Here is a 20,547-nt window from a genome sequence, read left to right as displayed (position 1 = left end):
AATAATTGTTCCAGGAAGCCTGTCAGTAATTGTATATTCCATTCAGTGTATGTCTATGCTGCAATTGGAAGTGTGGTTGCAGCATGATTTGATGTATCCATGCTAGCTTTAGACTTGCTACTATGACTAAAAATAGTGACACCATGATGGCACAGATTTCAGTGCAGGCTGTAGAAGTATGCTGGGGACCCTGGGTATGTACTTACTTTGCTAGCCCATGCTACTATGTCTTCACCGCTAGCTAGATTTAAGATAGCATGGGTATGCCAGCCAATGCTGCAACCATACCTCCAACTTAAGTGTAGATATATCCATGGTGATACTTTATGGTGGAGGGTGGGAGTTATACACTATAAAATTACTAGTTAAGTTATCAGATAATGAAAAACCTAACAATGGACAACTGTGAAATGAAGCTTCTTTCTAGTGGTGAGTGTAATATGTTATGTGGAATATGACGTGTCTTCAGAATACATTAGGTGTAGCTCTCAGTTATTTGGGAGTCTACATTGCGATGCAGGCTGCTTTTTACATTCAGACTATGCAACTACACTTTACAGGGAAAGAAGAGAATTCTTTATTGAGAGATGAATTCAACTGCATGAGCAAGACGAAGCAGGGAAGTTCCCGCTTATTCTGTCCCCACAACACTACTGGCAGGATATTGAGTGATAATGCACTATCTGCCAATGAAACACAAGATAAAATTGTTACCTAATTAAAATGCACAGTGAGGGCTTTTGTCTTTAAAAATTACACTTTCATCTATCTGTATTAGAACATAAGGACAGTTGGGGGATATGGAGGAAGGACACTGGAACTGGAAACGAGCAACAAACATGCTTTTTTCATCTGCCTTTCATTCATGACATAACATGTCCATTTCTCTGTCTCACAAGCCTTTGTATGGATTACTTCAAGCAAAGCTACAGCTCATTACTCATGCCTATTTTGAAGAAAAAGACTTCTCACAAATTTCAATTCTTAAGGTAACTTTTCAATATATACTAATACAGTATAATGCCCCTTGTGTATGACTATAGATTTTAAGTTATAAACATTTTTTAATCAATGTATTCTTATATGTATTGCATTTTTATAGGTGATACTTCTATTCAGCTATTTTAAATAATTACATGAAATAATATATTATCCTATTGTGAATCTGAGAAAGGAACAGATTTCTGATTAGTAAAATATATAGAAACAATATCTTCAATGACACCCTTAAAGTAACAACCCGGTTATAAGCAAAAATGTTCTTTGGTCTGTCCATCTCTTTGAAACAAATTTTATTTATTTATTCTGGTCCCTTGGGTAGCTTTTTAGAACAGGTGTTACTAATCGGATGTGGTATTCATATGCCATTAGTATTTTTTATTTAACTTCTACAGGAACTTTATGAGCATATGAATAGCTCTTTGGGCGGAACTACACTGGAGGGGTCACAAGTTTATCTTGGTAAGGGACGTTTTTACAAGCAATAATATATAATGTTATATCAGTCAAATCATTCCCTCTAAACTAGTTTGTTTATGTGGATTAAAATTTAGCACCATGGGTTTTTGTGCCTGCATGGGACTTCATTATTTTCCCTTTCATTTATGGAGTTAAATAATTTTCAGGTAAACTACCCTTTATCTGTTTTTCCATAATGTGGATCTCATTTTAGGTTGTAATCCATGATAGTTCAGTCATGCCTCTTGATATGATATACATTTAGTGAGTGAGCTGTTCAGCTCCTTCTGAAAACTATGCTTTTTTGAAAATTTTAATTGTGGAGGAAATTTTCAATGGCATAAATGGCAGTTAGGAACCCAGTTCCTCTTGACTTCCAAAGGGAGTTGAGCACCTAACTGCCCTTTATGCCTTGAAAAATCTCCCCGTACATCCTTTGCTCCACATACCATAGGAAGAATTGTGATCTAGAAAGAGAAATAAAAGTTGTTGTTTAATCAAATGCTCCCATAGTGAAATGCTTTGGCTTCAGTATGACAGTAAATAGCCATCTTCTGGAATGCAGAGTCTCCATCTTACTTTCAACTCTCATTCTTAGAAGGAAGAGAAGGTGGTTTGAATTCTTTTAATGAAATCACCAGCATGTTTTCCATGAGAATGGGAAAATATTGTGTGTCACTTTAGCTTATGTAATTTGGTCAATAGAAAAATGGGGGACAGGAAGAAAGAAGTTGATACCCTTGCAATGCTTCACTAATGGATTTGTTCTCAATGTTTTAGGTCTGTCTCCTCGAGATCTTGTCCTTCAGTTTAGACACAAGGTACGCTTTCTTCATAGGACTAATAAAGTACACCAGCAGCATGCTTTTTTTACATGGTAAAAATGTAGGTTGCATGATGAGCAACTGACAGCTAAGCGCACACACACACTTTTCATATTTTGAGGTCCAGGCTCTCTGCTGTACCTAAGGGGTGCTGCTAAGGAGCTAGATACAGCCTCCTGGGACTTTCTGGCCTCAGATGCAGGTTGATGCAACCTGGGAGTTGTTGTTTGAGGGACCATATACCATCTGGAGATATGTTCCAGCCACTCACCCTTCCTGCCACCACACACTGCCCATATTTCCTTGCCAGGAGTTGTGGGGAAGGAGGTGTAGCAACCTGCTCTATTGGCCCTACCCTTGTTAGGGATTCTCTCCCTCCCCTACTAGAAGTATCTCCCGTACTAGAAGTAGGCAGGTTTGAAGTACTCTTTACTTCCTTTATGCATATATCACAAAAAAACACCCCACAAAAGAACCCCCACATACACCAAGGAGTAGGAAATGGTGGTGCCATCCCACTTAAACCTGTTATCCCAGTGGTTAGAGGACTTACGTTGGATGTGGAAGACTCGGGTTCAAATCCCCACTCTGCTTGATAGGAGCAGGGTCTTGAACCTGACTCTCCTACATCTTGGGCTGGTGCCCTAACTGCTGGACTATAGAGTCATTCTCATTCTCTCTATGGCTGAATGAATATTTTGTTGTTTTATGCGAAGTGGAACAACTTCAGTAGTAGAGATTGAGAGAAACTTGCCTCAGAATATACCATAGTGCAGTGGTTAGAGCACTCCTTCAGGAGGTGAAGAACTGGGTTTATGTCCCTGTTTCTCTCAGGCAGAGGGGGATTTGAGACCAGGCCTTCCACCTCCTGGGTAAGTGCCCTAATCACTGGGCTATTTCATAAATTGTGGGAATTAGGAATGCTTAGAGCAGTGGTGGGCAACCCGTGGGCCGCATGTGCCCCATCAGGGTAATCTAATTGCAGGAAGCGAAACATTTTGCTGACGTTGACCATCCGCAGGCATGGCCCCCCGCACCTCCCAGTGGCTGTGGTTTGCCATTCCCGGCCAATGAAATAGCTAAGGGAAACATTTTTAATGAAAGATGAACTTATGTGTATTGCACACGTGTGCACACATGTAAATGTGTTTTTCCCCCCGTTTGTTAGTCACTCACCATGTTAATTTTCCCTTCTTATTTTGCAGATCTTAATTCTTTTTAAATTGATTCTTCTAGAGAAAAAGGTAGGGTCTGTGGGATGAAGGGGAGGGTTGAAATGGAGATGTAATTGTTTATATGACTCTATAGAGCATATGTTAGTGAAAGATAAACACTACACTAAATATGTCTGGAGTAAAACCCAATGCTCAAGTATATTTACATGCAGGTATAAATAAAACTGGAAAACTTTATCCCCTTGATTAACTGCTCTGTGTGTGTGCTGGTGTATAAATTCTTCTCACACACTATTAATTTTTTCCATTATTGACAGGTACTCTAGAGTAAAGGCAAGTAAGATTTGGTATGCTTGGGTAGGGAAATTTTCATAACAGTTTTTAATATCAGGACCTAAATAGTGCCCTCACCATTGCAGAGTGAAAATTCTTGGTGCATAAGGTCCAGCAAAATAGAACTTGATTTAAACATAAAACAAATAGTAATATAAATACCAAAGGAAGCAAGCTTTAGATTTTTTCAAGTTTTAGATTTTTGTGAATTGTATGGATACTTATCTGAAATATATATTTAGTATCCAAGCTCATGTCTCTCGAGTCATGTTAACTTTGATTCACAGTCAATAAAAATAAATATTAAAATAAATAAGTCATCCTAACTTAAATCCACAGAGAAGTGTAAGTCTCAATTATATTTTTCTTCAGGCTGTCTTACTGCCTAAAAGAGGTTCTGTCTTGGCAATTTAAGAGGAATCTGGAACATGTACAAACAGATAAGAAATAGAAACAAAAGAGTACCAATTTGTAAATTCAAATGTTGGGTCAAGATCTTTCAGTAAAGTGACTGAATATCAGCTCACAAATACGTGACCACAGGGATCCTTTTTTCCTACAATGTTTTTTTTTCATGTTAAAAGTAAACATCTTACTTTGCTCCCCCAGTGAACAAGCTAAATTATAAGAGTTCATCTCCTTGACAGAAATGACTTGTAGTTGCCTTTATAGGACAACTACAAAAAAATCATTCATTGAAGGGCAGGAAGTAATATCAACAAATCAGATGTGGGCACAGTTTTTTATCAAGGTTGCACAAAATAACTGAGATGTCAAGAAATGCATATATTAAGATTGCATGCACAACCTTAACTCTGCCCTATATGCATTGTGATAGCTTATAATTACTCAGATATAATACCACATTTTTTCTACATCCTCAAGCCTTTTCTGTACAAAGAGCGTGCTATTTTCTCTAAATCAATTTAAAAAATTGATCTAATCAAATCAGCTCAAATCTCTAATGTAGATACACTTAAACCAGTTTAACCCTTGCTTATATAGATTTTTGCTTCAGTTGGTAACTTTAATGACTCAAGGTCAACCAATATAAGCAAGGATAAAACTGGTTTAAGTGTCTGTTTTGGAGCTTTGCCACCATTTTAACTAGATTTATTTTGAGTAATTTAAAGTTGTAGAAAAAGTATTTTGGGAAACACGAAAGCGTAATTAGACAGGAAATGCCTTCATAGAAGTGGGTAAAAGTAAGATTTGATGTGCAACCTTAACTGGAGCATTTTATACTATTTTTTTTTTCATTGCTTAGCCTTGTTACTTTAACATTCTTTCAATGTAGTTTTTTAAATAGATATTTCTAGTTTTAAAATAACTAACTGCTTAAGAACATGAGAATTAGTGGCCATATGTGATGTTTGGGTGTTTTAAGCAATTCAGGCCCAAACCCTGCAATTGGATTAGTAGCATAGATTCCTTTGTCCAAGTGAAGCCCCACTGCTTTCCTCTGGGCTATGTAAAGGCAAAGGCATGTGCCCTACCAGGCCTGATTGCATGATCAAGATACCAGTGTCTCATTGTCTACTTTTTCATTTGCCAAAGCTGACGTGTTGAGTTTAATTCCAAAAAAGTGAGTAGCAGTGCCACATGGTAATCTTAGCAACAGTCTCAGAGTACACCAAAAAGCCTGTCAGTTTAAAATTACATACATAAACTCCTACATTTATTGTGTGTTATACAACATTTAGTTTCAGTAATCTCAGTGTAATGATGGGGTGGGGTTTGTTTCACTTTCCACATTTACACTGGTCTGTTGAACAGTTTCCCAAATATTTCAAAAGTCTACTACAAATATGCTAAACATTAGAATTAAAAATAATTGTTTCACTTTACATTGGTACAAGAAATGTTTTAGAAACCGCCTTGCCTATTTGATTTAAAAACTGATTATGGTAGCATTTCATAATTACAGCTAAACATTGTAGTTACATTAGTACTGAGCTATCATTCCATTCTGAAGGTGTACAGACCACAAGAGACACATTCACAGGAAAAGTGGAGAGAGAAGCTTTCCCAGGCATGCTCAAATGACTCAAACACATGAGTCTAGTCTGAAAAAGCTGGACATCTATTGAATAATGTGAGAATTCTTTCTGAATTTAGAAGTAGAAAGTGAACCATGGCATCTGCAAAAAGAGAGAGAGAGCACACTGTTTTCCTGTACTGCTTCTGAACAGCTGCTAAGGTTCCAGAATAGTTGTGGGGAAACCTGTACAGTCAAAGACCTTAAACATACTAAGCCAGTATGCCCAATAATGCCACCCATTCTTGATCAGAAAGATGCCTTTTGTTCTGTGGCTCAACTCCCATTAATCCATGGGTTGATGCCTGTCCCACAGGTAGGAGGAAGCGTGTGTCAAACTCCAACTACTGCTGGGTTGAGACACCATCTCCAGATGGTGGCCATTTGGATATTTATTTCCAGGATCACGTTATTTGCTGGCTTGTTGCAGGGGGAAAGGGAGTCAATGTGCACCCAGACAAACTAAAGGAAAAAACACACTAGAATTATGGAAAGCACTAATCTTAAATATATAATGTACCACGCCACAAACAAAACTTTGGCCGTGTGTGGGAAGAAGAGGTATTCCTTCACATGGATGGGTTTTTAAAACCGTTCTGACTGCCTGACTAGGGCAATTCTCCAGTCAGCTAAAGGCAATGTGGTATCACTCCCACTTTTCAACAGTGAGCATCAGCAAGGACCAGATTGATTGATTGATTGAATTGCAAAAATGACCTTCAGCCGTCATTACGATTGTAGCTAGTCATTCTCACCACCTCTGAAACTGATCCAACCAACCAGTATAAATTGAATCATCCAAGTATAGTAAATGCCTGGTTATGCCTTCTCTTTAAATATTTATCTGAATAAAAATGTTATGGGGACTTTTATCGAAGTGAAATTCTCCATGAACTGATTTTTTTTATTTTTTTTTAGATGTCCTCAGATTCTCTTGTTTGTTTTTCTCTCTGACTTAAGCTGTCATTTTAATTTGCCCTTCATCCCTCTCCCCACAGGTGTTGTTCTATATTTCTCCAGTAAATAGACTGGTGGGAGCACTGATGACTGTCTTGTCTCTCTTTCCTGGTAAGTAAAAGCAGGTTTCGGCTATTTCTTGCTTGTGTAATTTCTGTTCATAACTGAAACTGACAGTGATATATTTGGGGCAGGGGGAACTTATGTGATACGGGGGCTGTGTTGGTATATTGCCAGAGTACAATAGCCACAATGAATTCACATACAAAGCTACATAATATTTTTATGAAGCACACATGCGCACAACCTGATAACACTTGATACTTATGGAGTGCTCCTTACTGTAGTAATAAGAAACTAAGTCTATTTTATCTCTGCGGGCTGCATATTGGGCACCCTCGATATATCTGTGAATAAGAAGTCATTGGTTCTGTGTTCCTGACCAAATGTTTATCAAAGTTTTAAATAACACTTGCCAAGGCAGAAGGTCAGTACTGATCCATTTGGGCCAAAGTCATAGGTGCCGACTCCCTGGGTGCTCCACGCTGGAGCACCTATGGGAAAAAATGGTGGGTGCTGAGTACCCACCGGCAGTTTCCCTCCCTCCCCCCAGCACCTCCCACCCGCCACGATCAGCTGTTCCGCAGCGTGCAGGAGGCTCTGGAGTGGCAGGGGAGGAGCGAAGTTGGGGTGTGCCCAGGGGCGGGGGTGGAATGAGGCAGAGCAGGGGCAGGAAGAGGCAGGGCGGGTGTGGGGCCTTTGGGGAAGGGGTGAAGTGGGGTCAGGGTCTGGGGCAGAGTGGGGTCAAGCAGCCCCCAGCACATTAGAAATTTGGTGCCTCTGGCAGAAGTGGACTGGATTTTTAAAGTGGCAACGAAAATGCATGACAGTTGGTTTTTTTTTTTTTTTTTATATATATATATACTAAAAAGCATTTCCTACTTTGCTATTATCAAAAATCACTAAAATCTTTGGTGAGATGATATTGTGCGTGTTTGTCCTCCAGGTATGATTGAACATGGTCTTACTGACAGTTCACAGTACAGACCAAGAAAGAGTGTATCAGAGGATACTGGCTTGCGGGAAGTTACACCCCCTTTAGATGATTATGTTTCTGTGTCTGCTGCTGACATTTCAAATACAAACTCAGGAATGGGTGAGGAAGGCAGGAAGCTATCAGGAAACCATGTGCGGGAGGCTCAGAAAACAGATGTGCCTTTATCCCATTCTGAAAAGAATTGCAATGGATCACAGTCCTCCAATGGCACGGGACAACATTTGAAACCTCCTTCACGCACTTCTCCAGAGTCTTCTGAAAGCGACTGGGAGACCTTGGATCCTAGTATTTTGGATGATCCCAACTTGAAAGAAGGAGAACATGAAAATATGACATCAGAACAGACTGAAATCCTTTCAAAGGAATGCATAACATCGGGAAGCCCTCCAATTACTGTGCAACCTCAGGCTAAAACAGGACATGTGGTTCTTGTTCCAGGACTGATATCGGGGTTGGAGGAGGACCAGTATGGCATGCCATTGGCTATTTTTACTAAGGTAAACATTTTGATAATTATACTTAGTAAATATTTACCAACACTTTCAGGCCTAAGTTTTCAAAAGTGACTAGCAATTTTGGGTGCCCAACTTGAAGCCTGTTTAAAGTACTGCTCCATATTCAAGTGGAGGCTCTGACAAGTGACTTTATGTTTGTATAGTAAAAAAACCCCACTTTCCTGGATGTACTTTCCACCCCACATGCATATGCACTACTTCTCATGATTTATGACTGTTCAGCACAGCTGAAATTGGAGACACTATAGTTATGTGCATAGACGGGAAAGGGTAGGAGGGTAGAAGGAGTGTGTCTGAGCATTAGGTGAGTCTGACCTTAGTTTTCAATCTCAGGATACTCGGCATGTCTATTTAAAAAGGCTCGTCATATAATAGGACACTGATCTGCCATGACCATTTTTGCCTGATTTCTGAATCTTGGAAATGAATAATGTGAACACAAACTCATATTTTAGCATCATCCTTTGCAGCTATACTCTGAAATTCTCTGCATGTTGACAGAGCCTTGAGATGAGTTATGTCAGATATCTAAAGGTTTTTTGTTTTTTTTTAATATTTCGTGAATGTAGATGGGAAGTCATGGTAAATATCCAGTCCTTTTAAAAATGGCTTTTGTGATGGGAGTTGGGACTGATGTTGATGACGTTATATCAATGGCTTTTTAGGGACTAGTGGAACTGTTTAGAATATCTTAAACTGGTAGTCATAGAATTAGAAGTTGATTTTATTAAACTATGTTCTCAGTGTTCTGATCCCATTGGATCGTAACTTATATTAGTAACTTATATGAGAAGCAACATGTTAAATTGCCCAAAGCTAACAGCTGAAATGCAACCTTCTCTGTGCTGCCATAACTCATAATAAGAAAAAGCTCTTTATCAGTGATCCACAATTAGGTGCTTGACCAAAACAAAAGTGTCAACCTTCAACGCTGGCTCTACAGACGACCAGAGATGCAAATTACACAGCCAAAGATTTGCCACAGAAAACTCAGTCTTTGATGTTCCGGAGTTAAAATTTAAGGAATGTCAATACAAGTGACCTGAAGCTGCAATCATGCCAACTAACATAGATATATAGAGGCCCTATGAAATGACAGCCAAATGCAAAGAGACAAGGTGGGTGAGAAAATATCTTTTATTGCACCAACTTCTGATGGCAAGCGAGACAAGCTGTCAAGCTTACACACAGCTCTTCTTCAGGTCTGGGAAACTTACTCAGAGGGCAGGTTTACACTTAAAAGGTTGCATCGGCGCAGCTGCACTGCTGTAGCCCTTGAATGAAGATGCTGTATACCGACAGCAAAGAGCTCCCCCCGTCAGCATAGTTCAGGGGTTCTCAGACTGGGAGTCGGGACCCCCCAAGGGCTTGTGAGGTTATTACATGGGGGATCACAAGCTGTCAACCTCCACCCCAAACCCCACTTGCCTCCAGCATTTATAATGGTGTTAAATATATTAAAAAGTGTGTTTAGTTTATTAGGTGGGTTGCACTCAGAGGCTTGCTGTGTGAAAGGGGTCGCCACTAAAAAAAAGTTTGAGACCCACTGGCATAGTTAATCCATCTCCCTGAGTGGCGGTAGCTATGTCGATGGGAGAAGCTCCCTTACCGACATAACGCTGTCTGCACTGGGGGTTAGGTCAGTATAGCTACGCCACTCAGGGATGTGGATTTTTCACACCCCTGGTTGATGTAGTTATACCAATGCAAGTCTGTAGTGTAGACCAGACCACAGTGTCGCAGCTAAATACAAGATGGAACAGATTGTTTATCATAAGTATTTAACACATATTTCAAGGAACCGTGAAGAGGCCCATTAACACCCCTCCAGTCATTGGGAGGAAAGGAAGGGAATGGCGGGAATGTAGTTGTGGAGGGATTATTAGTGGGTTAAGGATTGTTGTAATAAGCCATAAATTCAGTGTCTCTATTCAGTCCTTGATTTTTAGTGTCTAGCAAAGTTATGAATTTAAGCACCTATGCTTGTCTTTTAAAGTGTTGTGCAGGTTATCTTTGAGGATGAGGACTGAGAGGTCAGATATAGAGTGATCGCTTTGTGAAAAGAGTTCACCAGCAGGTGATGTGGTGTTTTTGTCTTTTACCATTTTCCTGTGAGAGTTCATTCGAGAGCTTAGTGATTGTCTGGTTTCACCCACATAGTTATTTTTATTGGGGCATTTAGTGCACTGGATGAGGTACACCACATGTTTTGAAAAGCATGTGTAGGACCCAAAGATCTTGAAAGGTGTGTTGTGGGGGGTGTTGATCAGTTGGTGTGTCCTGGTCTGTGAGCAGTTTGCTTCTGATGATCACAAGAGGGAGAGGTTGGAGGGTTGTTTGTTTGAAGGCCAGAAGAGAGGGCAGGAAGGATTTTTTCCAGCCTGGAGTTCCCATTAAGTATGAGTTGTAGTTGTTTGAAACCCCGTATGGGTTCCAATGGGGGGGGGTGGTAGGTGACAACTAGGGGTGTGTGGTCAGAGAGCTGGTTTTATTTCTGTATTGAAACAGGTTCTCTCGGGCTATTTGGGTGACCTGTTCCATGATGTGATCTACTTTTCTGGTGGAATGTCATTGTTCTCTGAAGGCAATTTTGTGTGTGTTAAGGTGTATATCCCAGACTTTCTCTTTGGAGCATGTTCTGTGGTATCTGAGTGCCCAGCTGTAGATAACAGATTTCTGTGTGTGGGGTGTTTACTGGATCTGTGAAGGTAGTTGTGGTGATCCGTGGGTTTCTTGTACAGACTTGTAGAGGGTTCCATTGTTGAAGCTGATTGTGGTGTCCAGGAAGTCGATGCTGGTATGGGAGCATTCCAGAGAGAGTTTAATGGACAGGTTGTGATTGTGAAAGTTGTGGTAAAAATCTGAGTGAGTTTTCATTGTCTGTCCGGAGGATGAAAATATCATTGATGTATCTCAGGTATATCATTGGTTTAATGATAGACAAATGATATGTCTAGGATACATCGATGATATTTTCATCCTCTGGACAGATGACTGAATAAAATGGTAAAGGACAAAAATACCACATCAGCTGTGGGTTAACACTTTTCACAAAGCGATCCCGCTATATCTGATCTATCAGTCCCCATCCTCAAAGGAAACCAGCACAACACCTTCAAAAGACACTGGATTTATAGTTTATTACAAAAATCTATAACCCACTAATAATCCCCTGCCAACTGCTTTCCTCCCTGTGACAGGAGGGGTGTTAACAGGCCACTTCATCTTGAATGGTCCCTTGAAATATATGTTAACTACTTATGCTAAACAATCTGTTCCATCTTGTGTGTAGCTGTGATACTCTGAGTAAATTTCCCAGTCCAGAAGAAGAGCTCTGTGTAAGCTCGAAAGCTTGTCTGTCACCACCAGAAGTTGGACCACTTAAAGATATTACCTCACCCACTTTCTATCTCTAATATCCTGAGCTGACATGGCTACAACAACAGCTTTGAGCAGGGGGTTGGACTAGATGACCTCCTGAGGTCCCTTCCAACTCTGATATTCTATAATTCTAACGATGCATACAAGCAAATGCAAATTCATGTTTACCAGTTCAATTAGAAATACCAGTTTAAAGGGGGAAATCAGTGTTTTTTTCATTTGGTAAAAGGACAAAATCACTAATGGGGGAAAAAAATCTTGACGATTTTAAGATGGGTTTTAAAATGGAGAACTAAACAATTTAAATGTAAAAAGAAAAGGAATACCTGTGGCACCTTAGAGACTAACCAATTTATTTGAGCATAAGCTTTCGTGAGCCACAGCTCATTTCATCGGATGCATACTGTGGAAAGTGTAGAAGATCTTTTTATACACACCAAGCATGAAAAAATACCTCCCCCCACCCCACTCTCCTGCTGGTAATAGCTTATCTAAAGTGACCACTCTCCTTACAATGCGTATGATAATCAAGGTGGGCCATTTCCAGCACAAATCCAGGGTTTAACAAGAACGTCTGGGGGAGGGGTGGGGGGGTGGGAAAAAACAAGGGGAAAAGGGGAAATAGGTTACCTTGCATAATGACTTAGCCACTCCCAGTCTCTATTCAAGCCTAAGTTAATTGTATCCAATTTGCAAATGAATTCCAATTCAGCAGTCTCTTGCTGGAACCTGGATTTGTGCTGGAAATGGCCCAACTTGATTATCATACACATTGTAAGGAGAGTGATCGCTTTAGATAAGCTATTACCAGCAGGAGAGTGGGGTGGGGGGAGGTATTTTTTCATGCTTTGTGTGTATAAAAAGATCTTCTACACTTTCCACAGTATGCGTCCGATGAAGTGAGCTGTGGCTCATGAAAGCTTATGCTCAAATAAATTGGTTAGTCTCTAAGGTGCCACAAGTCCTCCTTTTCTTTTTGCGAATACAGACTAACACGGCTGTTACTCTGAAACCTGTAATTTAAATGTAGCTGACAGTATGGTTTTTAATGTTTACCTTCCATCCTACAAAGGCACTCTCTCATTCAAGTTTAACTAATGAAATCAAAGCAGAGGACTGGAAATTTCAGATATATCAATTTCTAGTGATGAGCATCCTTCAATAACGTTTAGATCGGGGTGGGCAAACTACGGCCCAAGGGCTGGGTTCAGCCCATCAGGGCTTTGGATCCAACCTGTGGGATTGCTGCTCCCGGAAGTGGCTGGCACCACGTCCCTGCAGCGCCTCGGGGACGGGAGGGGGCAGAGGGCTATGCACGCTGCCCTCGCCTGCAGGCACCACCCCTGCAGCTCCCATGGCTGGGAACGGAAAACTGCGGCCAATGGGAGCTCTGGGGGAGGTACCCACAGGTGAGGGCAGTAAGGGCCTCAGGGATGTGGTGCCGGCCGCTTTTGAGAGCGGTGCAAGGCCAAGGCAGGCAGGCAGGCAAGGAGCCTGCCCTGGCCCCAGAGTGTGCTGCTGCCACCCTGGAGCCGCTCCAGATAAGTGGCACTGGGTCGGAGCCCACACCCCAACTCCCTGCCCTGAACCCCCTGCCTGCACCCCTGCCCTGAGCTCCCTGCCGCACCCTGCACTCCTCCTGCACCCCAACCTCCTGCCCTCAGCCTCCTCCCTACACCCCTGCCCTGAGCCCTTTCCCGCACTCTGCACCCATCCTGCACCCAATCCCCTTCCCTGAGCCCCCTTGTACACCCCACATTCCTCCTCTACCCCAGCCCCTTGCCCTGAGCCCCTTCCTGCACACTGCACTTCCTCCCGCACCCCAACCCCAGCCCTACATTCATGGCCCTGCATGCAATTTCCCCATCCAGATGTGGCCCTTGGGCCAAAAAGTTTGCCCACCCGTGTTCTAGATTGTCTACTCTCAGCAAACAATTTAATTTAACATGAAACTAAACTCCATTTTAGATCTGGCAATTTTTAAATCATGAATGGATATTTTTCTAAAAGATATACTCTAATACAAGAAAATCTTATGTCCTGTGTTATACAGGCAGTCAGACTAGATGATCACAGTGGTCCCTTCTGGCCTTATAATCAGCGAATCTCTTTTGATAGGATTATTTACAAGTTTGTTTTCTTGTTTTTGTTTGTTCGTTCCATACTATGGAAAGAAAGTTTAGTCCACCAGACCAAACTTGGATGAATGAGATTGTGCCGAAAGGTCATGAACTGGCTTAATTGGTAATGCATTTCCTAGTATAAAAGAGCACAAAACCACAAGGAAAAAACAGGTTATGGATTTTTGTTACTAATTTTAGTGCCAGCTATATAAGGTCAGATGCTCATGTCATTTACACCAGTGTAAATCAGAAGTCGTCAGAGTTGCATGGTGAGTTTGGAATCAGGCCCTCTTTATTTTAAATGGCAAAGCATTTCTAAAATTTTACAACTCGTCTGGTGGTTAAAATTACATGACAATTAAATATTGCATTGTCAACTTCCTTAATATTATTTTTCTGGAAACCTAATACTCCAGGTTGGTGACTCTCTAACACAGGACTGTTATTCTCTGACAAAGACGGTTCTGTTATAGATGTTAGTATTTTTCATCTGGATAGCAACCCCCGTGTTTAATCTAGAAAAAAGGAGTAGTTGTATTCCTTTCCTCCCTGTGTTTCAAATTGCCATGTACTGCATGCTGATATACATTCACTCTTGTTGTTTTGTCCAATATGCCTGTCCTCCTTCTGCTAGTATTAGTGAATGAACTGGACAATGCTTTATGTAACTGAACAGCTGGAATTGGGCTAGTGTTTCAAGGGGTACATTGATTCTATTTTAAAATGAAAACTATAATGCTTCCAGCTGTATCACTAAAATGTGGGTGTAACCTACATCAAAGACTTAGACTTTCTTTAAATAGCAAATTTTTCTGGAAAGCATTGGTGTAATTAGTATCATAAGGACACAGTGGTTAAAAAGCACAGAGCATCATCTTTTTCTCCTGCTGCTTTTTTTTTTTTTAAAAGCAGGCATGCACATGCTCACAAAAAGTTATCCCTGGAGCCTGAAAGTCCCTGTCCCTGAAAAACATGGATAACAACAGTGAAAGAGTCTCTTAACTGTCCTGGAAGTATACCTGAGTCCTGCCAGAAGAGACTGCTGTGGAAGAGAGGATAGTCTGCTGTCCGTTCAGTTTTTGTCCTCTTTACTGTGCATGCCAAGGACACGAGAACTGGATTGAGACCACCAAACTCATTTCACATTTGTCAACTCTGTTACCATCTGAAGGCTGTTGTGACTGGTTGAAATCCAACCGACTGAGTGAAAGCTGCCATAAGCCATTACCAAGTATACTCCATTTCTGTGAAACCTGGTTTGCTTAATGTAGCAAAGCAACATCAGATTCCAGTGGCAGTGTAGCTAGGAACATGGTGCAGAGCAATAACCAGGCTTGTTCTCTCTGTGTGGTGGTGGTGTTGCCTTTGTTTAGCTCTAGCTAGAACTGTGGAGGTGGGTAAGTACAGTAAGATTGGTTTTGCCGGGGATGTTTTGCCCTTCCCCTTTTCTTACTAATCATTTAACATTTCCATTATCTTAGGGTTACCTTTGCTTGCCATACATGGCACTGCAACAGCATCACCTCCTCTCTGATGTAACAGTTCGTGGCTTTGTTGCGGGAGCCACCAACATCCTGTTCCGTCAGCAGAAGCATCTAAGTGATGCAATTGTGGAAGTATGAATTCTCTTCTTAAAAACTTTTTAAACTGAAAAAAATGGTTGCCTTATGAATGTGTTTAAGTCAAAATAAGAGCCTTTGTTTACTAATGAAGTTGTTAAATACATTATTTTTATTATTTGTATTGTGTTGGTATCTAAGAGTTCCAGTTATGGACCAAAACTCTACTGTCCTAGGCTCTGTACAAACACACAACAGAAAGATAGTTCCTGCTCCAAAAAACTTACCTGCACACTTTCTTTTAAAAGAGCTTTTGTCAGAAAACAATATGTACAAAAATATTCCTAAACTTCCAGTTAGGGTCACTGAAATTTTCTGTACTTTGTTTACAGTGGACAACTGAACAAGTTTTTATGATGTGTGTTCAGTTACCTATCTATGTCCTATGCTATGGGCTTGTCTTTCAAAGGAAATTGACCGAATCAACTGTGTGTCCACACAAAGAGCTATTCTGGAATAGCTATAGTGCTGTAAATTCACACCCTATCTTATTCCAGAACAACTTCACTCTGGAGACAAGCCCTTAAATACAATAGAGATGGAAAAGTCTCACACCTATGATGCTAGAATTCTATATACTTGCATTTATATAAGTTATTAAACAGGAAACCTTAACTTCATTCACTTTCAAAAATATTAATAAGTTTCTGGTGTAATACATTATATCCAGTATTTACACTTTATAGAATATTTTTTAAAGCTCCATATGATTCCTTGTTAGTCATGGTTTATTTTTCTCATAGTGAACTTTCATGGCTGCCTAATAAGATCTTAAAAGTAAATGTTTATAATTGAGAAGCAGACACAGTTGTGATAACATAAATATGCTCTTCCTCAGATTTATTTACTTTATATTTAAGCGGCAATAAAAATGCCCAAACAGAAAGCTGTAGATGCCCTAAGAATTAAGTTTACAATTGCATAATGATGACCACCCAACAACATTAAAAAATTATATGCAGGTAGCAAATTAACTCAGTCAGCCAATAAATCAAAGTCTCAGAAAATAATCTCTAGGAACATACTCTATAGGAATGTACCCAAAATCCTGACAAAGAACTTCCGCAGGTTTTGCCAGGAAGTTCATCAAGTTCAGGCTACTTCAGACCATCATCTCATATCCTGAGAACAGTTGAAGCATAATTTGGTCATCAGTTTCTCCTTACCTTTGGTTGTGGCTATAGGTGCGGATGAATTACTCATTTGACCAAAAATAGTACAGGTTATGTATGCTGAAAGTCTTATTTAGACTGTTTCCCCCCTTGGGATTATTTCAATCAGATAGAGGAAGCCCTTGTCCAAATCCATGATCCAGAACTCAGGAAGATCCTGAACCTCACAACTGCTGACCTGAGATTTGCAGACTACTTGGTGAAGCATGTAACTGAGAACAGGGATGATGTTTTCCTCGATGGCACCGGTTGGGAGGGAGGAGACGAGTGGATCAGGGCTCAGTTTGGTGCCTATCTTCATGCATTGCTTGCTGCTGTGCTGCAGCCAGGTAAATTCTGGTAATCTTTTTAGGGGCTGAGGTGAGGATGGGCAGGGGAGGCTGAATGCATAGTAAACAATTGCTCCATTGCATTTTCAGCTTGGCTTATACTCATCCTTTATCTCAGTTGAAATTTTTCTTTTTTTTTTTTTTAAATCCCTTGACCATCTTCATTAATTTCTTGCTTTATTCTATGTTGTTAACTCTCAATGATTTAGCGATTATTATATTCCCCCTTTGTTATCTTCTTTTGGGTATTTGTGTTAATTTCCATTACACTTTCCTCATAAATAGAAGTACTTGAAATGTATACATGCAGACATCCTGCTAATTTAGGGTCTCTCTTTGGATTTTAGCTATTCCGAATTGTTTATGCAGAGTTTAAACAGCTTTTTCTCTGAATCTTTTAGGAAAAGTTCTGTTTGCCCAGTATTAATCCTTTTAATTGCCCTCCCCTTCATAATTATTCTCAGTAGACTGCCTGTCAACCAATTCTGTGTCCACTCCATGATATTCCTGAGCAAACGCTGTATCAAGCTTCACTTCAAACATAGATATATTACGTTCTCTGGGTTCTCTGTATCTCCAGCTTTGTACTTTTATTTAAGATTACTGTTTGTGGCATAACATGCTTTTCATGAACCCCATGATAGATTTTACTTTTCCCTTTTGAATATTCTAGATTGATTTTCTGTATTTGTAAATATATTGCTAAAGGGTCATTAACATAATACACCAGTAGTATATGATGGTTCATTAATTCACACTTTAGTAACTCTCAGCTTCACCCTCAAATTGAATTTGCAGTTTAATGTAGTACAGTAAAGCAGGGTTCTGCTGTTAGGGCAGAGGTGGGAAAACTACGGCCCGCGTGCCACATCCAGCCCGCAGGATCCTCCTGCCTCGCCCCTGAGCTCCTGGCCCCGGAGGCTAGCCCCTGGCCCCTCCCTGGCTGTTCCTTCTCCCCCGTAGCCTCAGCTCACTGCGCTGTCGGCGCAATGCTCTGGGCGGCGGGGCTGCAAGCTCCTGGGGCAGCGCAGCTGCAGAGCCTGGCCTGACCCGGTGCTCTGTGCTGCCCGGTGGCGTGGCTGACTCCAGCTGGGTGGCGCGGCTGTAGAGTGCTGCCAGCCACCGGTGCTCCAGGCAGCGTGGTAAGGGAGCAGGGGGGGTTGGATAGAGAGCAGGGGAGTTCGGGGGTGGTGGTCAGGGGGCGGGGGTGTGGATAGGGGTCGGGGTGGTCAGAGGGTGGGGAACAGGGGGGTTGAATGGGGGCAGGAGTCCTAGGGGGGGCAGTCAGGAATGAGAGGTGGGGTTGGATGGGGCGGTGGGGGGCAGTCAGGGGACAGGGGGGTTGGATGGGGAAGGAGTCCTGGGGAGAGGCCATCAGCGGGCAAGAAGTGGGGGAGTCGGGGGCTGGGCCACGCCTGGCTGTTTGGGGAGGTACAGCCTCCCCTATCCGGCCCTCCGTACAATTTCCGAAACCTGATGTGGCCCTCAGGACAAAAAGTTTGCCCGCCCCTGTGTTAGGGCAAGATCAGTACAGGTGATATCATGTTCTTTGACTTGTTTCCTGCTGTCGGGTAATGCCTTGCAACAGAGCTAGGCCACTTACCTTCACTTTCAGATTCCTATGTGGTGGCACAGTGCAGTTTGGGTTCATTATATGGGGATGTTTAACAGCTTGATATCAAAAAATCAAAATACAATTTTATTCATATTGATATTTTTTAAAAAAAACTAAGTTGTATCTAAACTAAATTGTCAGTATCCCAGGGGTAGCCTTGTTAGTCTGTATCCACAAAAACCATGAGGAGTCCGTTGGCACCTTAAAGGCGAACAGATTTATTTGGGCATAAGGTTTTGTGGGTAAAAACCCCACTTCTTCAGATGCATCTGCGGTTCTTCAGATGCATCTGAAGAAGTGGGTTTTTTACCCATGAAAGCTTATGCCCAAATAAATCTGTTCGTCTTTAAGATGCCATCGGACTGCTAAGTTGTCAGTGTTCCTTTAAATGAATTTCTTGGTTGTCTGAACTCCATTTTCCTTTCCTTAACTCTTTGTGTTGGGCAGTGGCATTTTTTTAAACCCAGAATAATGAGCTTGTTGCTTTGCTAATGTTTATGGAACTGGAACCCCGTGTTCTCTGGTTGACAAGAATCGAAGAAATTTCTATTTTCTTTCAAAACCTCCCTTTCATTTCTTCTTTTATATCCTCAGTGCATTGCTACAGGTTCATTCACCTTCTGTCTTTTATTAATCAGATAACGAAAAGATATTGTCGGACTTCGGAACAGCCTTTGTAGCAACTTGGAAAAATACACACAACTACAGAGTATGGAACAGCAACAAGCATCCTGCTCTTGCAGAGGTAAATTCTAGGTAAGAAACCAAGTTCAGAAAAAAGGGGGGAAATAAAGAGTTTATTGTGCTGTTCTTATATGGAATCAGAGCGCTTTTGTGTGGGATGTTACAAGGTTCTCTTTCATTGCTCCTCCCTACAGCCTATATGAGGCAACTCTGGGAAACTTTGAGATATTCAGGACTGAAGTGCTGTAAAGATTCTGGAGGTACTTCCTTTTCTCCAGACCAGGGTGATGCAGTCTCTCTCTCATTACTAGCACCTGACTCAGATTGTGGGGCATAGTTGAGAAGAAGCTTGCTAAAGCTCTGCCTAAAGACAGAAGTGAAGCTGGTAGGAAGTCTCTGAATAACTTTGAGAGTTGGCTGTCCTCCTTACAGGGGAGGGTAAGCGTGCAGAGGCTTCATCCACCTTTCCTTAGAGATTTACAGTCTGCTGGTTCCTGTGCATTTTTGGTTGCATCTATTTTTCCAGGGAGTAGTAGTGGCCAGGATCATCATTTGACAGCAGTGTTGTTGGTTCAGAGGTTGTATTCTTTCCTTTTTAAATGTAGACTTTGCCATAGTTTTTAATGCCTTGTCACTTTAAAATTGGACTAGTTAAACTTGTACTCCATATGTTGCATTGGATGCTGTTTGAGTTCAGTTTATGGCATTTTTTTTTTAAATCTATGAAGCCCTACATGGCTACCCAAGACATCACTTCTCTCATTATGCCTCATCTTGTCAGCAGGAGGATTGTCTCAGCTGCCAGCTTTTATGAGGTTTGAAAAGAAGATGAAACATGTGTAGTTTGTAAATGGATGGCAGATTACAGGTGATTTGTCAAAATCCTACAACTGAATCACAACTGGGACATGTATAACTAGATATTTTCTTTGTTTCAGTGGAGGACAACCAGCAAATAAAACCATTCCGTTTTTTCATTATGGGAAAAATGGCAAAATTAAAACACTATATTTTTCCCCTTACAGCCACCCATTCCAGGGGCAATACTCTGTATCAGACGTAAAGTTAAGATTATCACAGTAAGTATATAATACTTTGATATTTTATTGTCTGTTGCTAAACTGAGAATATGTAGATAAATTGAGATTCTTTTAAAGATATGGGAATTGACCCTCTTTGTGAAATTATATGCTGCACTAAACTAGCAATATACAAGGATGTATACCCCAAATTAAAAAACACAGTAAAAGAACTCAGAAAGAGCCAC

The 20,547-nt window shown here is 41.0% G+C and overlaps 1 protein-coding gene across 1 annotated transcript in view; it reads left to right on the top strand.

The window, feature by feature from the left end:
* The window catches only part of AVL9 (AVL9 cell migration associated), a 69,265-nt gene that overhangs the window by 34,563 nt on the left and 14,155 nt on the right, over positions 1 to 20,547 (top strand). The window contains exons 5-14 of the mRNA XM_077811061.1: positions 900 to 989; positions 1,395 to 1,461; positions 2,239 to 2,279; positions 3,488 to 3,526; positions 6,827 to 6,896; positions 7,792 to 8,339; positions 15,343 to 15,477; positions 16,762 to 16,981; positions 19,235 to 19,352; positions 20,306 to 20,359. Coding sequence (XP_077667187.1) covers positions 900 to 989; positions 1,395 to 1,461; positions 2,239 to 2,279; positions 3,488 to 3,526; positions 6,827 to 6,896; positions 7,792 to 8,339; positions 15,343 to 15,477; positions 16,762 to 16,981; positions 19,235 to 19,352; positions 20,306 to 20,359 — 1,382 coding nt within the window. The remainder of the gene's footprint in view (positions 1 to 899; positions 990 to 1,394; positions 1,462 to 2,238; positions 2,280 to 3,487; positions 3,527 to 6,826; positions 6,897 to 7,791; positions 8,340 to 15,342; positions 15,478 to 16,761; positions 16,982 to 19,234; positions 19,353 to 20,305; positions 20,360 to 20,547) is intronic.

This window comes from Eretmochelys imbricata, chromosome 2 (assembly GCF_965152235.1).
Source record: "Eretmochelys imbricata isolate rEreImb1 chromosome 2, rEreImb1.hap1, whole genome shotgun sequence".
Classification (NCBI taxonomy): domain Eukaryota; kingdom Metazoa; phylum Chordata; order Testudines; family Cheloniidae; genus Eretmochelys; species Eretmochelys imbricata.
This window is presented reverse-complemented; position numbering and strand designations above follow the sequence as displayed.